The 20,820-nt window shown below is 42.0% G+C and overlaps 1 protein-coding gene across 2 annotated transcripts in view; it reads right to left on the bottom strand.

The window, feature by feature from the left end:
• pip4p1a (phosphatidylinositol-4,5-bisphosphate 4-phosphatase 1a) overlaps positions 1-20,820 on the bottom strand; it is a 31,305-nt gene that overhangs the window by 6,838 nt on the left and 3,647 nt on the right. For both annotated transcript variants that reach the window (XM_080011412.1, XM_080011411.1), the window contains exons 3-5: positions 14,161-14,267; positions 7,052-7,157; positions 5,570-5,622 (exon numbers count right to left, since the gene is read on the bottom strand). In XM_080011412.1, the coding sequence (XP_079867538.1) occupies positions 5,570-5,622; positions 7,052-7,157; positions 14,161-14,267 (266 nt within the window). The remainder of the gene's footprint in view (positions 1-5,569; positions 5,623-7,051; positions 7,158-14,160; positions 14,268-20,820) is intronic.

The following is a 20,820-nucleotide window of genomic DNA, read 5'->3' as shown; positions in this document are numbered from 1 at the left end:
TGGTTCCACTCTAATGAAAAGCCTCCAAAACCAATGGGTGAGAAACAAAAGCTTGAGGTCGGACTTTGAGTTTAAAAGCAGGATTTGGAAGGAGAAAACGGCAGAGCCCACTTCCGCAAGCCGCATACATGAGGGGTGTACAGACAGTGTATGTAATTCACTCACAGGCCTTGCAGAGGCATTGGCAAGCCAAAAGGCAGTCTTGAGCGACAGGAGTTTCAAACTTTAGACCGGTCAAGGGCTCAAACAGAGGGAGGCTCAGCAAGAGTATTCAGGACAAGGCCCAAAAGAGAAGCACGAAGGCCCTTGGTGGGCAAAGCTGCCTTCCCCCTTTAGGAATAAGCCTGCAAGAGGTTGTAAGCCAATTGTCTGGTCACCAATATGGTCAAGGCGGTTAGATATAGCAGCAAAATAGCCCCTCAGCGTTGCCTCAGCGAGCACCATCTCAAAGGGGGACTGAAGAAACGATAGTGCCACCGTGACGTCACATGACACTGTCCGATCCCCTGGAGTGGCACCAGTGAGGGGCACCTTCCCCATCTCTGTGCGTAGAGGGCCACAGCAGCCCCTGACAGCATGTTTACTATGAGTGGGAGTCGCATGGGGCCCCAACAAGTAACTCTCTCAGATCTTCCATACACAGCTGGTGGGGCCCGTCTCGGGATCCAAGCAGGACCTCTGCCCTAGATACCCTTATCTTATCCAGAACAACTGGAAGAAGAGGAAAAGGAGGGAAAGCATAATAAAAAGCCTCAGACTATTGGTTTGCCAACGCATCCTCACCAATGTCCCTTCGGGTCACACCAGTGAGTACATGCATGCTGTCTGGGTGAAGACGCCACTCCCAGGGTCCAGGGCCACCCCTGGACAGAAGATCATCTGCCACATTGGCCGTCCTAAGAAGGTTGACAGCCCTCAGGAGGAGCTATTGCGCCTTGGCATGCAGAGAGGGAGAGCTCTAAACACCCTGGCAGTTGACGTTTGACACCACTGTAGAGCTGTCAGTCTGACTAACGAGATGCCTCTCCTGCACCATCAAAAGGAAATTAAGAAGGGCCCGTAACACTGCCACCGTTTCCAGGAGGTTCATGTGAACCCCATCCCATGAGGGGCACCACAGGCCCTGAATGTTTATTATTATTTCTATTGTTCTTATTTTTTTTCCACACAGTGCACTGTCACTCTTACAATATGAACGACAAGAACTCCTGGACGTCCGTTCGACACTTAATACAGACTTTTTCGCAACTTACTGGAGTACATGCTGCAATCCCTTTGTCCTGCCGCCACTGTGTTTTTACATTACATTACATTTAGCAGACGCTTTTATCCAAAGCGACTTACAATTGTTCAAACACCGACGGACGCTAGGGGATAAGTGTCTTGCTCAAGGACACTACAGCATGCTAGCAGGAGGAGCCTGGGATCGAACCAGCAACCTTTAGATCACTAGACCACCAGCTCTACCGCCTGAGCTACCATCCCCTTACAATACGACGGTGAAGGAGGAAGAGAAGAGGCAAACGTGCCGGAATTCTATGCAGATCTCGGACGAGATACTGCAACCCACCGCTACCGAGCATCTTACTGGCAAATGTTCAATCCCTGGACAATAAAATGGACGAACTACACGCACGGATTAAGACCCAGCGGGGCATCGTGAACTGCTGTGTGTTGGCGTTCACAGAAACCCGGCTGGATGCTACGGTGCCGGACTCTGCTGTTACTCCGGCTGGATTTTCCATCTACAGGCACGACAGAACCACAGAGTCAGGTAAACGCAGAGGCGGTGGGGTCTGAATTATGATTACCTCTCGCTGGGGTTCGGATATATCAGTACTTTCAAAACACTGCTCTCTGGACCTGGAGCTCTTAACCTTGAAAGTCCATCCCTTCTACCTCCCACGGGAATTTAGCTCCGCTATAGTCGCGGCAGTCTACATACCCCCGCAGGAAGATAAAACGTGCGCATTAGAGGACCATTACGGAGTAATCAATGGACTGGAGAACACTCACCCTGAGGCAGCTTCTATTGTTTGTGGCGACTTCAATAGGGCCAATATGAGGAAAGTTTTGCCTAAATATCACCAGCATATCAACTTTCCTACCAGGGGTGATCAGACTCTCGACCATTGTTATTCACAATTACGGGCCAGCTACAAACCCCTCCCCCGCCCTGCCTTGCCTTGCCTTGGGTAAGGCGGATCACACCTCCATTCTTCTCCTACCAACCTACAGACAACGATGAACACAAGGAAAACCGGTTTGTCGAACAGTCCAAAGCTGGAGTGAGGAATCCACTGCCACTCTCCAGGACTGTTTCGATACCACAGACTGGCAGATGTTCTGTGTTGCAGGTGATGGGGACATCGATGCATACACAGACTGTCTCAGCCTACATCTCCAAGTGCATTGATGACGTTGTCCCAAGAGTCAAGGTCAGGACTTTCCCCAACCCAAAGCCCTGGGTTAATGGTGATGTCTGTGCTAAGCTCAGAGCACGGTTTGCCTGAATGACTATCGCCCCATAGCACTGACCTCTACCATCATGAAGTGCTTTGAGTGGCTAGTCAGAACCACATCTGCTCCTCCCTTCCTGACACCCTGGACCCCCTTCAATTTGCATATCGCCCGAACAGATCTACGGATGACGCCATGGCCCTGGCAGTGCACACCACCCTCTCCCACCTGGACAAGAGCAACACATGCGTAAGGATACTGTTTGTAGATGACAGCTCAGAATTCAACACAATGGGGCCGGTAAGCTTGTTCCCAAGCTCAGGACCCTGGGTCTTAACACTTCCCTCTGTAACTGGATCCTGGACTTCCTGACGGGCAGACCCCAGGTGGTGAGAATGGGAAATCTCTCCTCCTCTGCACTGACCCTGAGCATCAAAGTCCTGCAGGGCTGTGTACTCAGTCCCCTCTTGTACGCCCTGTTCACACATGACTTTGTGGCCACGCGCAGCACCAACACCATCCTTGGGTTGCGGACGACACCACCATCCTAGGTCTCATCTCCAACAACGATGAGTCCTCTTACAGAGAGGAAGTCAGTGTCTTGGCAACATGGTGCCAGGATAACAACCTCTCTCTCTCAACGTCTGCAAGACTAAAGAGATGATCGTGGACTACAGGAAACAACAGGTCCACTTCAGCTCCACGTCGACAGAGCTGAAGTGGAGAGAGTCTCCCACTTCAAGTTCCTCGGTGTGTCTATCAGTGATGACCTCTCCTGGTCCAGGCAATCAGACTCTCACCAGCTTCTACCGATGCACCATTGAGAGCATTCTCACTGGCTGCATCACCGCCTGGTACGGCAGCTGCTCCGCTGCTGATTGCAAGGCGCTCCAGAGGGTGGTGAAGACAGCGGAGCGCATCATTGGTTGCCACCTCCCCTCCGTGCAAGGCATCGACCGCATACGATTCCTTATGAAAGCACGGAAATTCATAAAGGGCTACAGCCAGCAAGGCTACGGACTGTTCACATTGCTGCCGTAAGGCAAACGTTTCCGGAGCATCCAGGCACGGAATACCAGACTCACCAACAGCTTTTACAATCAGGCCATCAGGCTTCTCAACCTGCAACATCTGTAGTCACCTATGTAAATTAAATGTACATCACCACAACTACATGTACTATACATATCCACCGGCACTCCTTCACTTTATATTTATAACCATATCTTGTACAATAGACTGACCTATTTCTGTTGGAACTGCTATAATGTTCAAATTATTTTAGTTTCTGTTTTAGGATTATTTTTCTTATTTTCAATTATGTACATACACTGTGACCTCTTGCCCGTATTTGTAACATCGACTCTTACTTTTTATGTTTTTTTTTTTAATTTTTTTATATTCGACTCTTATTTTACTTAAAAAATAATGATAATAAAAAATTATTTCCTCCTTATAGTTGCCTTGTTATTTTAATCTTTTTATACCCACTACGCAGTTGTTGCCTGTCATGCCCCAAGAATTTCATTGTACCGAATGACCTTGTGTTGTACTGTACACTTGACAAATAAAACACTTTGAACTTTGAATGGGGTTTCCTCCCCAAAGAGCTCCCCAGACGGTCTCAGAGGCTTCTGTTATGATCATCCTCACATCCATCCTTCGCTATGTGAATGCCTTGGGGACGGAATGGAATGAGTGTTGCATCCGTGCACTTTGTGAAAGAGCATGGAGCTGGAGCCAGACCAAAGGGGGCTCGCAGAGACTGCTCCAGAGTAGACTCTGCTGGCAGTCCAAAAACTTCCCCAAGGATGACTGGAGCTGCAAGGATGGCCCTGCAGTCCTGTCTGCAGTCCCTTTCAAACAGATTGGACTGGACCATAGAGGCCATGGACTGCCTCAGGGCCTGCCATGAGTACTTGTCCCCCGAAACAACATTTTAACCAACAACAGCATCACTGCAGCTTCTCCACTATGGGCAGTAGAGGACAGATGTCCTGCAGCAGCCCCTCCAGATAGATCACTAACAGGGAATTGGTGCAGGCCAGCCTGACTGACAATGAAGATGCGTGATAGGCATTCACATATGCAACTGCTGCAGGTCAACCTCACATCTGCGCTTCCTGGCATGCTTCCCCCTCAGGGGCCTTTGCACACTTGAGTCCACCCTCAGGAGCCGTTCTGGCAGAGTGTGCGGGATGTCACCAGGGGCCGAGCCATCCTGTAACATGTCCAGAAATGCAACACCACAGATTCAACAGTGTACTGCAGGAATACGAGAGGGTGGAGTAGCCTCGGGTAGCATTCGCCCTTTCGGACGCAGAAGCTCCTATCAGCTCAAATGTATTTTTATAAATCTACTATATATATATATATATATATATATATATATATATCATTACTATTTTGATTTTAATATGTATATATGTTATTCTATTTATTCAAAAATAAATTATTACAATAAATATACCAAAAAATATTATATATAATTATAATAACCTCTAAAGAGATAAAAAAAAACAAAAAAAACCCCAATTGTATCATCCATGGCTCTGTGGGCAGAGCCGCTCACGGTGGCGTACAGCAAGCTATCCAATATGTGCGTCTTTAGTTTAAGTCACGATAGTCTGTCTCAATGGGATACAAACCAATCTCAAATGTGGCAAAAAGAGAACAAGCAACCATATTTATAGCTGGTGACAATGTGTCCGCCGGTAGTACAGCTTAATGCTATAGTCTCCCAGACAGCTCCACCTCTTGGCGAGGCTTCCCCATACAGTCGCGGGTTGACTGATATGAAATACAAAAACCATGTTGTGAAATGGCGACAACCTGAAAGAGCTTAAACTTATAATTTCATAAAGGGGCTTAATGACCAAAAAGAATGCGGTCCGGAAAATCCTGGGCCTCAAAACCACGTAGACCAACAAATAATTCCAAGAGGTCTAACACCTTTATCACAAGATCCTGTGTTCTGAAGTGCTCTTCAGCAGCCAGAACCAACTTCTTTAATCCAGCCTCTTGGATGGGAAGGTCAGCTTAATGGCCACAATGTCAGTTTTAATGAATTGAAGACAGCATGAGAGGCAGTGTTTTTATGGCTTCTTACACTTTCCTGCAGTGTGGGCATCTGGCCAACGTCCTGTCCGTAAACTCTGTCCACTGAAACAAACAAGACACACAAAAATAAGGAAGGAGGAATTATTCTGAATGCCGGCGTTAAAGCAGATGGAACTAAAACTCAAAATAAGAGGAGATTAACTGAATTTTGTTTCTGGAAATATACTTCTCACAGAACTTAATTTAAACAAATTTGAATTTAAAGGATGATTGACATACTATGCAGAGTTTTTCATTAATTATACTATTGTCTGTACCAAAGCAACTGGTAGACAAGGGATATTATTTTCCGATCCAACATGCTGTGGAATCAGATGAGCTAAGAGATCTGCTATAGCCACAGAAATCAACGCAACCCCCCCCAAAAAATATTTATAATTAATTATGCAATGGTGTAAAATCACTTATCGCAAAAACATGTATGTCTGTTTTCTTTTGTACACCTCTGAACTTCAACACAGTTGGACTGTGCAGTGTGGACACTAATATCCTTTTCCAGAAAATGTGGACAGCATTATGATTACGTACGACAGTGATGTCACGGTTGGGTACGTTTTTGATATGGAAAAAAAGTTGAAATTAGGGATGGGGGACATGGCAAAATTATATAAAAAAAAATGTTCAGGCAGGAACAAACTCCAGATACGGCTCTTGGGAAGCGTGAGCCATAAATACAGTATGTTCAAGTTAAAACATTGATAAATATGTTTAATTAAATATTACTTGCAAAGAGGTAAAATGTTTAGAGAACAAAAATATAGTTATTCTTTTCAGTGTTATTTCACAAAAGTCACAAAGTAAATAGTATTTACAACACACACAATAGGACAGCTTACGCAGTTTTCCCAACCCGGAAGTGCTGTGCACGGTAAGCTTAGCCGTTTACAAACGAAACCAAGTCACAAAATGAAAATGCTATATATAGAATTAACTGTTTGAAATGAAGTAACACTGTGTGACTGGATTATATATTCATTAAAGTAATACGATAACCTTATTATTGTGTGCACTCTAGTAAAAATGCAATTACTCTATAAAATGAACGAATACTGACGTCCTATTCATGCCCATCCATAACGTCGTTGTGCCATTATCGCAATATGAATATTTGTATATTTCTTTATTACAAATTATACCAGTATAATCATGAATGGATTAGTCCAACGAATCATTCGGTTTTTAATGCATACCGAACCGAAAGCCTCATACAGAACGGTTCAATACGAATAAGTGTATCGTTACACTGCTAGTCTGCAGCGAAGGAACTGAACCAGGAAACGTTATGTTTTGTTTGTTGTTTGGACCCTTTTTTTAAAAAGTATTTTTAACCCTTCACATCCGTCGGACTTCCATCATGACTGAAGCTTTATTGCTTTACTCTTAATAGTTCATTTAGATAACTGCAGCTGATGTATTGTGGCTTTATTAGAGCTTTAGACTCGTCATGTTCTACACAAGTGTATCCTCATACCAGGAAAGTGTTGCTGCAGTGTCCGCAGGAGACCCTGGCCCCAGCAGGCTGGGGGTCTGGGGTGGCAGGACCAGGGTGCACTGGGCCCAGGTTGATTATCCTCTTGCTGGAGGAACACACACACACACACACACACACACACACACACACACACACACACACACACACACACACACACACACACACACACACACACACACACACACACACACACACACACACACACACACACACACACACACACACACACACACACACACGATATGAGTGCACTGGGTAAACTGTATAGGTATCTTCCCGTGGACATTTTGCAAGCAATTTAATGACTGACTGCCACACGGTTAATAAACTATTATCATGATTCATTTATTTAAGTATTAAGTACCCAGTTTAAGTTCTCTGGTTGGTATATACATATTTGAGAATTCACACCACACATTAATACTTATTTATAGACATTTTCATCATTTCAGAATGTTTATGATCTGATTGAAATAGCATGGCATTTTCAGGGCCCTTTGGCACAGAGACACAGACGATAGGGTTGACAACATACCATTTTATTGTATAGAGAGGGCTAGGTGGAACAAGCCCCGGAGCAGATGGACAGCATATCATGACATGGGCTCCTCTCCTGTGTGTGTGTGTGTGTGTGTGTGTGTGTGTGTGTGTGTGTGTGTGTGTGTGTGTGTGTGTGTGTGTGTGTGTGTGTGTGTGTGTGTGTGTGTGTGTGTGTGTGTGTGTGTGTGTGTGTGTGTGTGTGTGTGTGTGGGGGGAACGCAGATTTTGGTGCCATGCCCAAGCTGCCAATCAAAATATTCACCCTCTGGTGTTCAGAAACAGCCACACACGCCTTCACTCAACATTATCTTTTGGAGTGCCCCGCTTGAAATCCTCTATATGACACTTTGCTCTACCGTGTGACTCGCCTTTTAACTTTTGGTCGAGCAGCTGCGCTCGTCAATGTCACATTATGGTTTTAAAGTTTTCACTACAGATAACGGTTGATAAATTGTCAATATGTTACATGTGAAGATTATATGAAAAGTAATAAAGGACAAATGGGGTTTTTAAAAGGCATAAACTACATCTCCCACAATGCATGTCTATTTTGTGAATTGCGAAATGACTGCATCCTGCCGCTAGATTGCAGTGTTTCCACATCGGCGTTTAACTGAAGCAGTTTTCTAACAAGTAATGGAGTTGAAAAAGATCTATAAATAATCTCAAAATCGCCAACAAGAGAAAAATTGGGGGAAGAGGGAAAGCAATTTAATGAAAGATGGGATAGCGAATACATGTTTGTGCTTCAAGGAGAAAAAACGGTATGTCTTCTGTGTTACGAGGCAGTGTCTGTGATCAATACAATTTACGTCGGCATTTTGATACCAAACGCGGAGCCAAGTATGCTCAATTTAGCCTCCAAGAAAAACAAATTGTCCAAGAATTAAAAGGCAGACTGCAATCAGAGAAGAATATGTTTACAAATCTACAGCCAAAAATGATGCAGCAGTGAAAGGTTACTTCATTGTGGCTGAAGAAATCGCCCGAACTTCCAAGTGTTTTTCAGAGGGTGCATTTTTTAAGCGGTGCATGCTAAAGGTATGTGAATAGTTGTGAAAAAAGGAGAACTAAATTACCCTGGGAAACGCTGGTGGTGCTAACTACCGATGGCGCACCTGAATTGTGTACAGAAAAAAAACAGGCTTGGTTGGACTAGTGAAGGAGAAAATGCAAAAAAGTAACTGCCACACAGCTCTGATAACTTATCAGTGCATTATCCACCAAGAAGCTCTGTGTTTAAAAGTTCTGGAACTGGATGATATAATGACCAGGATCATGAAAATAGTAAACTTAATTCGGACACATGGCCTGAATCACTGCGAGTTCCAGCTGTTATTTGAAGGAGGTGGGCTCGGAGCATGGAGATGTGCCGTACCATACAGTGGTAAGGTGGCTGAGTAGGAGCGCGGTCCTCAAACGATTTTTTGAGCTAAGGGAAGAAATTGCTCATTTCATGCAAAGTAAAGGAAAATCCTTGCCTGAACCAAATTGGCTCTGTGATTTTGCTATGTTGTGACATAATGGAGCATCTCGCCGAACTCAATCAGAGGCTGCAGGGACGCAAACAAGTCATCATGCAGTTGTCAGACATGATCACAGCTTTCCAGCGTAAACTGCCCCTATGCAAGTACCAACTGGAACAGGACAATCTTGCCCACTTTTCTGCTCTTCAGAGCATCTCAGCCTCAGTTCCCGGTGCTTTTTCATGCACTCGGTTGGCTACCAAGTGAACCGTTTAATTAATGAATTTGATCGGTGCTTCTCAGACTTTAGAACACAGCACTCAGGCTTTGCCAATCCTTTCACCGCCGTCATCGACAGTGCGCCCCATCTCCTTCAGATGGAGTTATTCGAGCTTCAAAGCAATAGTGGCCTGAGAGCAAAGTCCAGGGATGCTGCAATCGAGGACTTTTACCGTGTACTGCCCCCTGCCTTGATGCCACAGCTGACTTTATGCTTCTCGTGTTCTGTCCATGTTTGAGAGCACCTACCTGTGCGAACAGATGTTTTCAATAATGAATCTAAACAAGACCAAGCACAGATCACGCATCACCAATGACAACCTCCACGCTGTTTTACGGATTGTTACGGCACAAGATCTAAAGCCAGACATTGACGGACTGACCACTGGAAAACAGTGTCAGACATCCAGCCAGAAAACAAATAGGTAAACATTTTAAAAACCTGAATTAAAAATATAATAAAATGTATTTCAACCAAAGATAAGTACAGTGTAATATGTGGTCAATTTAATGGTTGTGCTTACATTTTGTTTTGTGTTTGTTGTTATTTTCAGATGATCAATGGATGAAGACGGTGCGTGATAGTGTCTGAGGCCAAGCAGCATCACCTCATCAACTTCACCCAGAACTTGACCAATATAGTTGTGAACTGAGACAACCCTTGTTATTTTGAGTGAATTATATACAATTGTGTATGTGTGGCAATGTATTCAGTGTGTTTACAGGTGTATGTGTTCATGCAGCCAAATGTTTACTGCAATCAAAAGCATCTCTCATTAGTAGGATGTGTTTGATGCCCTCTGAAAGGCTGTCTGCAGCCATTTGTTTTTTTTAAATGCCACATCTTGTTTTTGTAAAATGCCACGTTCTTAGCAGCTCACAATTATTTGTTGTACCATAGTTCTGCCCCTCTCAACTGTAAACAAAAAAGTTTTGAACAATGTTGATGTAATAACTTGTGTTTTATGATATTTGTCTTTGTTATTAACTTGAAACGTTTGATCTTTGATTGATGGAGTAATGTGGGTTTCTTAACCAGATAAATTAAAGGGATTTATGTTATGATAACACAGAGCAATGTGCTTACATATATTTTTACATTTATGCAAATGAATGTACAATATTTGGACACTTGAATAAATAATAATCAAATGCAGAGACAGCTATTTAACAATATGTTAAGGAGTAGTTACATTTATATAGTCTCACAGTTACAACCGGCCCTTTGAGGGCAACCGTAATGCTGATGTGGCCCGGGGTAAAAATGAGTTTGACACCGCTGCTCTAAATAAAACATATAAAAACACGTATTATTTTAGATGTATATATATTTTACTCAATTTCCTTATTGAATGAAACAGGGACATTCTTTCAGTCACTCTCTCTGCTACCACCGCAAATAGAATCTAAGCCTGTGGGAAACACTGTCCGTCTGTGTGTGTGCGTTTAGATTAGATTCGATTCAACTAATTGCACACAGAGTACTGATCCGGGTAATTGTCTGTGTATCTATCCAGCGATCCATCCATCCATCCATCCATATACACTACTCACAAAAAGTTAGGGATATTCGGCTTTCGGGTTAAATTTCAGGATGAAGATAAAATGCCACTGTTGTCACCAGACGAGCCTTTGGTGGTGACGGTGTTACAATGTGGGCAGGTGTGTCTAGTCAATACAGAACTGCTCTACACTTTGTGAATGGTACAGTGACAAGCCCATACTACCTAAATAACATCATTAATCCAGTCATTGTGCCCCTGCATGAACAACACAGGCCTCATTTCATCTTCATGGACGACAATGCTCCAGCTCATCGGGGTCGCATCATTAGGGAACGGCTGCTGGAGACTGGGGCACCTCAAATGGAGTGGCCTGCACTTTCTCCAGACCTGAATCCCATAGAAAACCTATGGGATCAGCTGAGTCGCCGTGTAGAGGCTCGTCACTCCGTACCCCAGAACCTCAATGACCTGAGGGCCGCCCTTCAAGAAGAGTGGGGGGCCAGGCCTCAGCAGACAATAAGTCGACTTGTGAACAGCATGAGACGTCGTTGTCAAGCTGTAATTGATGCTCAAGGGCACATGACAAGTTATTGAGACATTGACATTGTTTGTTGTGGTAAACCCACCACTGTTGTTGGCTTTTGTTTCAATAAATTGTTTGAGATGAGGAAATCACCATTGCATGCTTCTACTTAAATGCCCTCCTTTCATGATATAATATCACTGTAGCGTGAACTTTTTACATTTTTCATAAATTTCACCCGAAAGCCAAATATCCCTAACTTTTTGTGAGTAGTGTGTGTGTGTGTGTGTGTTTATATATATATCTATATCTATATCTATATATCTATATCTATAACTATATATCTATATATCTATATATCTATATATATGTATATATGTATATATGTATGTATGTATGTATGTATGTATGTGTGTGTGTGTGTGTGTGTCTTGACCTTATGTGATATTACAAAATATATATAAAAAAAAGAAATCATTAAAAAAGACAAAAATGGCAACTTAGATATTTTCAGATAAGGAAATACGGTGACCAGCTGGGGGTAGAGAAAAAAATATACAGAGATTATCCGAGATTACCATCTTGGATCGTATGGCCATCAAATTACATTATCACAAATTGTTGGTCATTAGAGATAACAACCAAAACCCATGTATGTAAACCTATGTAAAATTTGGATATACTTTGTATCGATCAACAATAATTGGTTGGCAGTATTAAGTCGTGGAATGTTTTGTAATTGTTTGATTTTTTATTTTATATTTTATTTTTTTTTAAGGTGAACGATTAAACATGGAGACTCCTTTTGGTCTATGGCATGATTTTGAGACTTGATATTTTTAACTGACTGGCACCTTCTTTTCAAGGTTAGAGATCTTTATCACAACAGATGTGACATTGCGCTCTTTCAAACACATTCTTTACATGCATTTTTTGCGTAGGGTCTTAATGGGAGAATTTTAAATCCGAGCAATTCCAACATTCTGTTGCAGTGTGGTGTGCAGAATAGTGTGTGCTTTTTGGAGATAAAGGGGAAAAAGCAAATGCACCGAGATCTCTTTGGTCCAAGAAATTGAAATTGCTTCTGGGGGGTGGGTGGACTTTTTTTGCCGTTTGCTTTCGCAAATTTCTTGATCTACAGAAATGTTTCTCAAGCGAAATACTTACAAAGGCGAAAAATCGCCTTTGTAGCGTCGACTGCTGTGTTGTCATCGTTGCCCGATGCACTGATGTAATCACCAAACAGCCACATAATTGAGTTGCTACACCATAGAACACCTTCTCCATGGAATACCGCCACACAAAAGCGCTTTTGCCAGGCGGTGCAAAACCTCTGTCAATCAGGCTGCATTTATCCTCAAAATAGTTGCCTTTGTGACATGCATGAGCAATTAGAAGTTCGGCTTTTTAACTTTGTCAATGAGAGAGCAGCCCTTGGATCTTTTGCTTACATGTCTATCATCTAAGGACAGATATTCCTAAAATTAAAAATGCCGCAGCCCAAAATCTTAAATTTCTTTGATTTTTTTGAAAATCTTCTGCGGCCCACCCGAACCATTAATTACAACTATGATCAACACGCGAGACTAAGATGAAGTATTTCCCTACATATTTTTTATTTAATAAACTTTCTACGCAGTTCTACGCTTTTATTTTAACGCTTTTCCTCACCAATGCTAAGGTATTCCGTCAATTGAGATTCCGCGCCAATGACAAGACATAATATATGATCCGGGTCAAATATAGGTCATTTTAAATAAAGATAGCTAATCATAAATATTTTATGGTAATTTCAAACTTAATTATAAAATTGAAAATTAAAAACGTTTTATTTATTTATACTAAATAACCTCTTGGGGCCCACCTGCAGTACCTTCACGTCCCACTTTGGGAAACACTGGTTGAAGACATCCAAGTCCCCACGTACCTGTCTCCATTTCAGACACCATTAAATGAGCAATTTCACCCCCTGGTTTAAGCCTCACCTCACCCACTGCCCAATTCTGAGAAATGACAAAAAGTGAGAGAGGAGTGGGAGCGTCTCGATTTCAAAAGTGAGCATGAGCCCAGTCCCTGTCCCCCGATCAGTCAATGCAGTTGTTGGTGCAGATTGCACACCCCTTTTCACCCCCACAAATTTGTGACATGGAGACTAAAATTAATAATCTATATCAGCAACCTACCTAAAAGCTCTGTGCCGATTTTAAGCAGTAGGTGGCGCCAAGTCACCCTTACAATCAGTAATGCCAATTTGATCGCATATGCAAAGAAATGTTAGTATTATGACTAGAACTGATATTTTTTTTGTACAGAACAGTAATATATTTCAGTTTACAGCTGAAAAAGTCTCTTTAAAGCCGGATATAAATTTCATGTCTTCCTTTAAAAATAATATTTCAAGTGTGACCATTTTTAAAGGTGAATCAAGTTTCATCAGATAAGACCCCGATCTTAACCCTTAATAAAATAGGGACCCAACCCCACCCCCAAAAAAAACATCATCCCCCGACAAAACACCAACCCATACCAGGCATACCAAAATACGACGTGGCTGTTTTAATGAGGCTCATATTCTCTCATCCATCTCCTTCAGAGCAGAACAGGTGCAGAGGCCTAATTAACACACTGTCTGCTTCTAACACACACACCGCTTTTTGGGGTCTTTCCACATTGCACGCCTTTGTCATCTGGCACAGTGCATGTGTGCGCCCACTCGCATTTACGCAAAAGTATAAAACAACATGTGTGTCCCAACACACACACACACACACTCACCAGTATGGCCGGGGACAGGCGATCCTCTGGGAAGTGACTTTGCAGATGAGCAGACAGTTACAGGGGCAGCGCACGTACTTTTTCCCCGCCGGAGCGTTCTTAATGGGCTGCAGAGGGACGGCAGAGGAGCGCAGGACAGGAGGAGATAACGACAGAGAGGGAGAGAGCAGAGTGGCGGTGTGTTAGGAGCCGGGGCAGATAACTAGGCGATTATTTCCCGGCGAACAAGGGAAGAGGGGAGGGAAGGAGAGTCACCTAAAGCAACCAGTGGCTGCTGCAGCCTCCAAGCGGGGTGCCGAGGGACGCTCCAGCTCCACGATCCTGTCCTGTCCCCCCCCCCCCCCCCATTTATGTTTCAATTCAGACAACTTTTAAGGAGCCCCGGAAGAAACTTCTCTCACCGCTCGAAACTCAATTCAAAGCCAATTTCTCTTCAAATATAACATTAGAATTGCCAAACTAATGAAAGTAGTTGCACGAGTCATTTTCTTGTGTGCCCAAGGAACATGTGCAACCATGTAAAGCTCTAAAAGCCTTTAAAAATGGATCCATATAATAAATAAATGACTTTTTCATGCTTTCAAGATACAAAGATAGCTATATTTTAAAACCTCACAAATACAAATTAAAATTACAGAGCTCTGTGATGTTGTAGGAATAAAGAAGAAAGAAGTGAATTGTGAATTGAAAGAAGGGACGTTCCTCTAAGCAACATGGTCTCAACATTGCGTCTTTGAATCTTGGATCACAATAATTGACACTTTTTAGATGATTAATACTGCAATTATAATACATCGCAAAAGTTACCACAATAGGAGAACAAAAAAATTTTTTTTCCAGAAATTCTGATAAGGAATGAAAAGATAAGGGGAGATGAGGACATGACATTTAAACATCATGAGATCCACACATTCTCCATCAAAATCAACAATTTGGGCAGAATTAAATGTCGTTTTAGCGAGAATTCCACATCCAAGGGAGTCATCCGTTGTTCATCCTAAGTCCTCCCTAGCTCAGCATTGTGTTAAACCACATGAATCAAGTGAACGAAGAGTCTGAAAATTTAACAACTCTTTTTACTGAGCGGTTCGAATAGGTTTGAGAAAATAAACTTGAACCTTACATCACTACAAAATTGTCACTAACCCCCCCTAAAACTGGCCGTCCCAAAACTTCATTCAAATGCCACATATTTACACAGCTAAGATAGATTCACTCAAATTTGGAGCCTGAGCTGCATTTCGTAGAACATTACGAAGCTTTCGCTTCAATGTTGGGAGCTGAAGGCCTCTTGTAAAATGAAATGTCAAATTACTCCTGTTGGTTATTTTTTAGTGGCCAGTACGTCAGAAAATAATAAAGTCCAACAATTACAATTAAGTGTGCCCTGCAGATAATTTTCATCATTACCGGGACATCGCAAGCGTAGACAGATGGTGTCAATTTCAAGCCCGGGTTGAAATGAGATTATGCAGAATGTGGAAAATCTCACACAAGACAATAAGCGCGGCTTTGAAACCGACAGTGAAATTGCCTTATAAAGGTTGGTGTGGAGGACAGTGCTGGAACATGGAGAAAGTAATGGCTCAAAAAATAAATAAAAAACAATAGTTAGATGTTAAACTCATCAACTCAGACGAACGGTTGAAATGTGTTTAAAATAATTTCCAGATAAACAAAAGTGACTAAAGAAAATAAAAAGAAATAGATATAAACTGAAACTGCAAACAGTCTGTATATTATTTTTTACCCATTATGCTCTTTTTCAACAAGTTAATATAGGTATCTGAGGTCCCCAAAATATGTTTTGGAAGTCTTTTTTGCTGAAAATACCACTCAGATTATGCATTCTAGCCATTCTAACATGCCTCTATAACTCTCCAGGTCCAGGACAGAAGACATTTCTGTGGAGTGGCACCACCCTCCTGAGGCCCCTTGTTCTGTGAGCCAATGGGGCTTGAGCACAAATTCCAGGTTCTGTGAGCCTGACCTTGACTTCCGGGTTCTGTTGTACACTGCGTTCAAAATTATTATGCAAATGATATTTTTCTCTGATTTTCCTAAATAGTCGATGCAAATGACAGTATAATTTTCAAGTCATCAACCGTTAGGGTATAATTCGAATGTTATTGAACAAACCTCCCAATGTTAACAGTATTTTTTTCAAAAATAAAAAACTCACAATGCAAATGCATTGTCATGCATGAAGGTGATTTTGCTACAGAAGGCACGGTTCTTCTTTTTGTACCATGGAAGAAAGTGGTCCGTCAGAAACTCTATATACTTTGCCGAGGTCATTTTCCCACCTTCAGGGACCCTCAAGCCTACCAGCTCTCTCCCCATGATTCGGGTCCAAAACATGACTCCGCCAACTCATTGCTGACGTTGTAGCCTTGTTGGGCCATCCACTAACCATCCACTACTCCGTCCACTACTCCATCCATCTGGACCATCCAGGGTTGCACGGCACTCATCAGTAAACAAGACTGTTTGAAAATGAGTCTTCATGTATTTCTGGGCCCAGTGCAACCATCTCTGCTTGTGAGCATTGGTTAGGGGTGGCCCAATAGTAGGTTTATGCACAACTGCAAGCCTCTGGAGGATCCTACACCTTGAGGTTCACGGGACTCCAGAGGCACCAGCAGCTTCAAATACCTGTTTGCTGCTTTGTAATGGCATTTTAGCAGCTGCTCTCTTAATCCCATGAATTTGTCTGGCAGAAACCTTCCTCATTATGCCTTTATCTGCACCAACCCATCTGTGCTCTGAATCGGCCACAAATCTCTTCACAGTACGATGATCACGCATAAGTTTTTGTGAAATATCTAATGTTTTCATACCTTGTCCAAGGCATTGCACTATTTGAGGCTTTTCGGCAGCACAGAGATCGTTTTTCTTTCCCATATTGCTTGAAACCTGTGGTCTGCTTAATAATGTGGAACGTCCTTCTTCAGTAGTTTTCCTTTAATTGGGCTCACCTGGCAAACTAATTATCACAGGTGTCTGAGATTGATTTCAGTGATCTAAAGAGCCCTGAGCCACAATACCATCCATGAGTTTAATTGAAAAACAAAAAATTTATGTTTAGGACACTTTAATCCAATTTGCATAATAATTTGGAACGCGGTGTATTTATTCCATAAATTTTCACAGATTTCACCTTATCAGTCCACCAAAATGTGTTTCTGGACAAATTTAAGGCGAGAAATAAGCAATCCAGCTGCTGAATCTTCACTCATATTAGATCTACAAGGCCAAATTTAAAAGTTTGTTCGGACTTTCATTGGCGTGCTTCAAGCTTGTGGGGGACACAGACGCTGCACCGGAACACTGCACATGGGGATTTGTTTCATGTAAACGTCTGAAAATAAAATAAATACAGACTATTTTTTCATCGGTTTTGTTTGTCGCACAGCAGCCTACAGTCTATCTACTGCATACTTTACTTTTTTTTTTTTTTTTAAGAAAAAGAAACAGACAGAATTATTTTTTTAATACTTACATTTCCATCATCTGTAGTTTCTTTATGTACAGTTGGTTTTAATTTCTCTTTCTTTTAAAAGATTTGAGCTAGTCTGTTAACCAACAGAGGAGCTCCCAGTGGCGCTTGTTATTTTCCAGCTGTGGTTGGAGTAACTCAGGATGGTGGTTCTAATTCTAATGAAGCCCTACTTGACATAGAAAGGGGCTGCAAATCTGAACGGCTTGTTTCATGATCTTGTTTCATCATACATTTAGATACACAATTAGTGTTTTAAATGGTAAGAAAGTGTCACTTTTCAGATCAGGCACATGAAAACCTATCTCCAGGGAACAATTCCCAGAATGAAAATGGCAGGGTCCTTCTTGTCATTTGCATGCTGGGAGTTGTTGTTCTGCGATATACGTGAGTCTCTGCCACTCTCTTCTCATAATACATAACAACACCGAGATTACGCTTTCACAGAGAAGTGAAATTTCTTGATTCTGTCGTTTATTTGTTGTTGTTGCATTAAAACATTGCTTACGGAAGTGACGATAGCTCTTGTTCTTTGTGTCCTCTAAGCGAGCAGTTTTTTTTTTAATCACGCGAAAAAGACCCGGTGTTGTTCAGGTTAATTTATAACCATATTTTATCAAAACGGTTTCATATTCTGACTTGACATCACTTGGAATATCAAAGGATGATCTTGCAGAGAGAGATAGAAAACAACTCGAGGAACAAATCTTATCTAGTCTCATTTTAGACGAGAAAATGCATTTCCGATGTTTTTCCACGTCTAGTTAAAAGTAGGCTGCTCCGAAATGTGCCGGGTCAGCATGTGGTGGGTCACAAATATATTGTATGATCTGATCACGCTCAGGGGTTAGCATGGCAGCACATATGGACTACCGCTGCAATTTTCAGTTACCACAATAGTGAGATTGCTGATTTTGACACTGTTTGTTTATTATTGTTCATTTTTCCCTATGAAACAATAATAGAACATGAAACTGCCAGGAGTTCCAATAAAATAGAATACGGGACGGTTGGCAAGTTTCAGTATCGCACAGCCTGTAACTCTCACTGAGTTTTAGTAACATATAACTAACATGGAAATGTCCAGTTCAAACTTTAAATAAATCTCTTTCACTTCAAGTGCAAATATACCTATTCATTTTGGAATGGAAAGTACCATATAAATATATGGTACTTGCCATTCCAAAATGAATTGCAACCATTAAAAAATAATAATAATAATAAATGGTCGACTCTTCTCACTTTCGTTCACAGGAAGTCCTCCTTCGTTCACCGTGAATAAAACAATCCGAATCAAATCAAAAGCTTCGTTTTACTGTGACTCGTCAAGAACAGTCTCAAAAAAAGAGTCCAAACCTTTCATCACAAGCCGAGCTTGTGCGCTAGGAACAACCAGGGCAGAAACTCTGCTGTACTGACAGCGATGGACATGCAGTAGTGGTTGACCAATATGTTTTTTTCAATGGCCGATGCTGATATTTATAGAGGGAGGTGGTCGATGGCCAATATATAATGCCCATATCATGTTGTTGTTTTTTTGCATCTGATAAAATACAGCTATATAATAGCGTATGAGACACAAAATTGCTGAACTCAAATAAAAATGTATTTAACACTAATGCTATTGTCTGCACGGTCTCTGCAGAGATCTTATTTTAAATAAATAAATGCATCAAATAAAAAAAAAATGTCCAAAGGTAATCAAAAAACTAAACTTTATGAAAAATAAAAAAGAAATACTTGTGAATGAAAATAATTCATACTATAAAAATTAAGAGCATCATATTGAAGTCTCCCCGTTACAGAAGGATAGGATTTATTATTTACAAATAAAGTATTGACACAAAACTTCCAGCTTTTTCTAAATTAAGTCGCATGGCAATGGAAAGAAACAGGGAGACAGCGTAACACGCCACAGGACACACAGGCAGGCAAGTATGATGGGGGGCTGCACCTGCCCCTTGATGTCCATGGTGGCCTTTAGTGCCATGTTTTTTTATTTCTGTTTGTTTGTTTGTTTTTTTTAAGCGCGGATGGGCATCGAGCTGGCAGATAATTAATCGGCCGACCGATCAGTCGCTCGACCACTAATCGAGTCTGTTAGTCTGCACAATTTTGGAATACTGCCAGGCGATTGGCCGGTCACCGCACATGGCCGATCAATCTGAAAACCGGCCAGGTCCGGTCAACGGCCGATGGGTCGGTGCATCTCTAGTAAACAACTGCTGCTGGAAGAGGTTGATGGTGTTTCCCATTCCGCTGTGGACTGATGGCCGACATATTTTGCACCTAATGCTGGTCTGTGTTTGGTCGGACTACAGGTAGCCAAACAATTTCCAAATAACCCAAGTGTTATGACCTTTCTTCAGTACAATTTCTTCATCGTTGGCGGCAGTTTCCTCGCACTCTGTTTCACTCACGCTAATTTTCTTCTGAATAGGCTACACAGGTGGTCATTCTGAGTTGTTGTGAGTGGGCGGGGCCGGAAACATGGGTCAACCACATGTTTGTTTCTCTGCTCTGTACAATTGGCTGTTCATGTAGTAGTGTCTTTGTAGGTGGAGGAAAACAGACTGAAAAATAACTATCTAATTTAATCTCATAAATGTATCATAGTTATCGTGGAAATGCTGTTGTGAAAATAATCTATATTGTTTTATCGCCCAGGCCTACATCAAAGCATTTCTATATTTATCTAATTGAGTGTTTTTTGAGATTTGTTGAATGCCCATGGGGAGAAAGGGTTGAGTCACATGAAGCATAAATATAAAAGTAAATATCATTGGATTCGATGTGATGAGCACTTAATGTGGCCGTGGTTTTGTCCAATTAAAGTACAGGGAAGCAAACAAACAGAGAGGAAGTGTGTGATGGAACAACCTATACACCAAAATTGGTCAGCCACAACATTAAAACCACTGACAGGTGAAGTTAATAACAATGCTCATCTCATTCCAATGCCACCGGTCAAGAGGTGGGATATATTAAGCAGCAAGTGAACAGTAGGTTCTTGAAGTTGATGTGTTGGAAGCAGGAAAAAGGGGCAAGCGTAAGGATCTGAACGACTTTAACAAGGGCCAAATTGTGATGGCAAGACGACTGGGTCAGAGCATCTCCAAAACCTCAGGTCTTGTGGGGGGTGTTCCCAGTATGCAGTGGTT

The sequence above is a fragment of the Zeus faber genome (genome assembly GCF_960531495.2).
Source record: "Zeus faber genome assembly, chromosome: 12".
In the NCBI taxonomy this organism is placed as follows: Eukaryota; Metazoa; Chordata; class Actinopteri; order Zeiformes; family Zeidae; genus Zeus; species Zeus faber.
The sequence above is the reverse complement of the archived record's forward strand: the minus strand, read 5'-3'. Positions and strand labels throughout refer to the sequence as shown.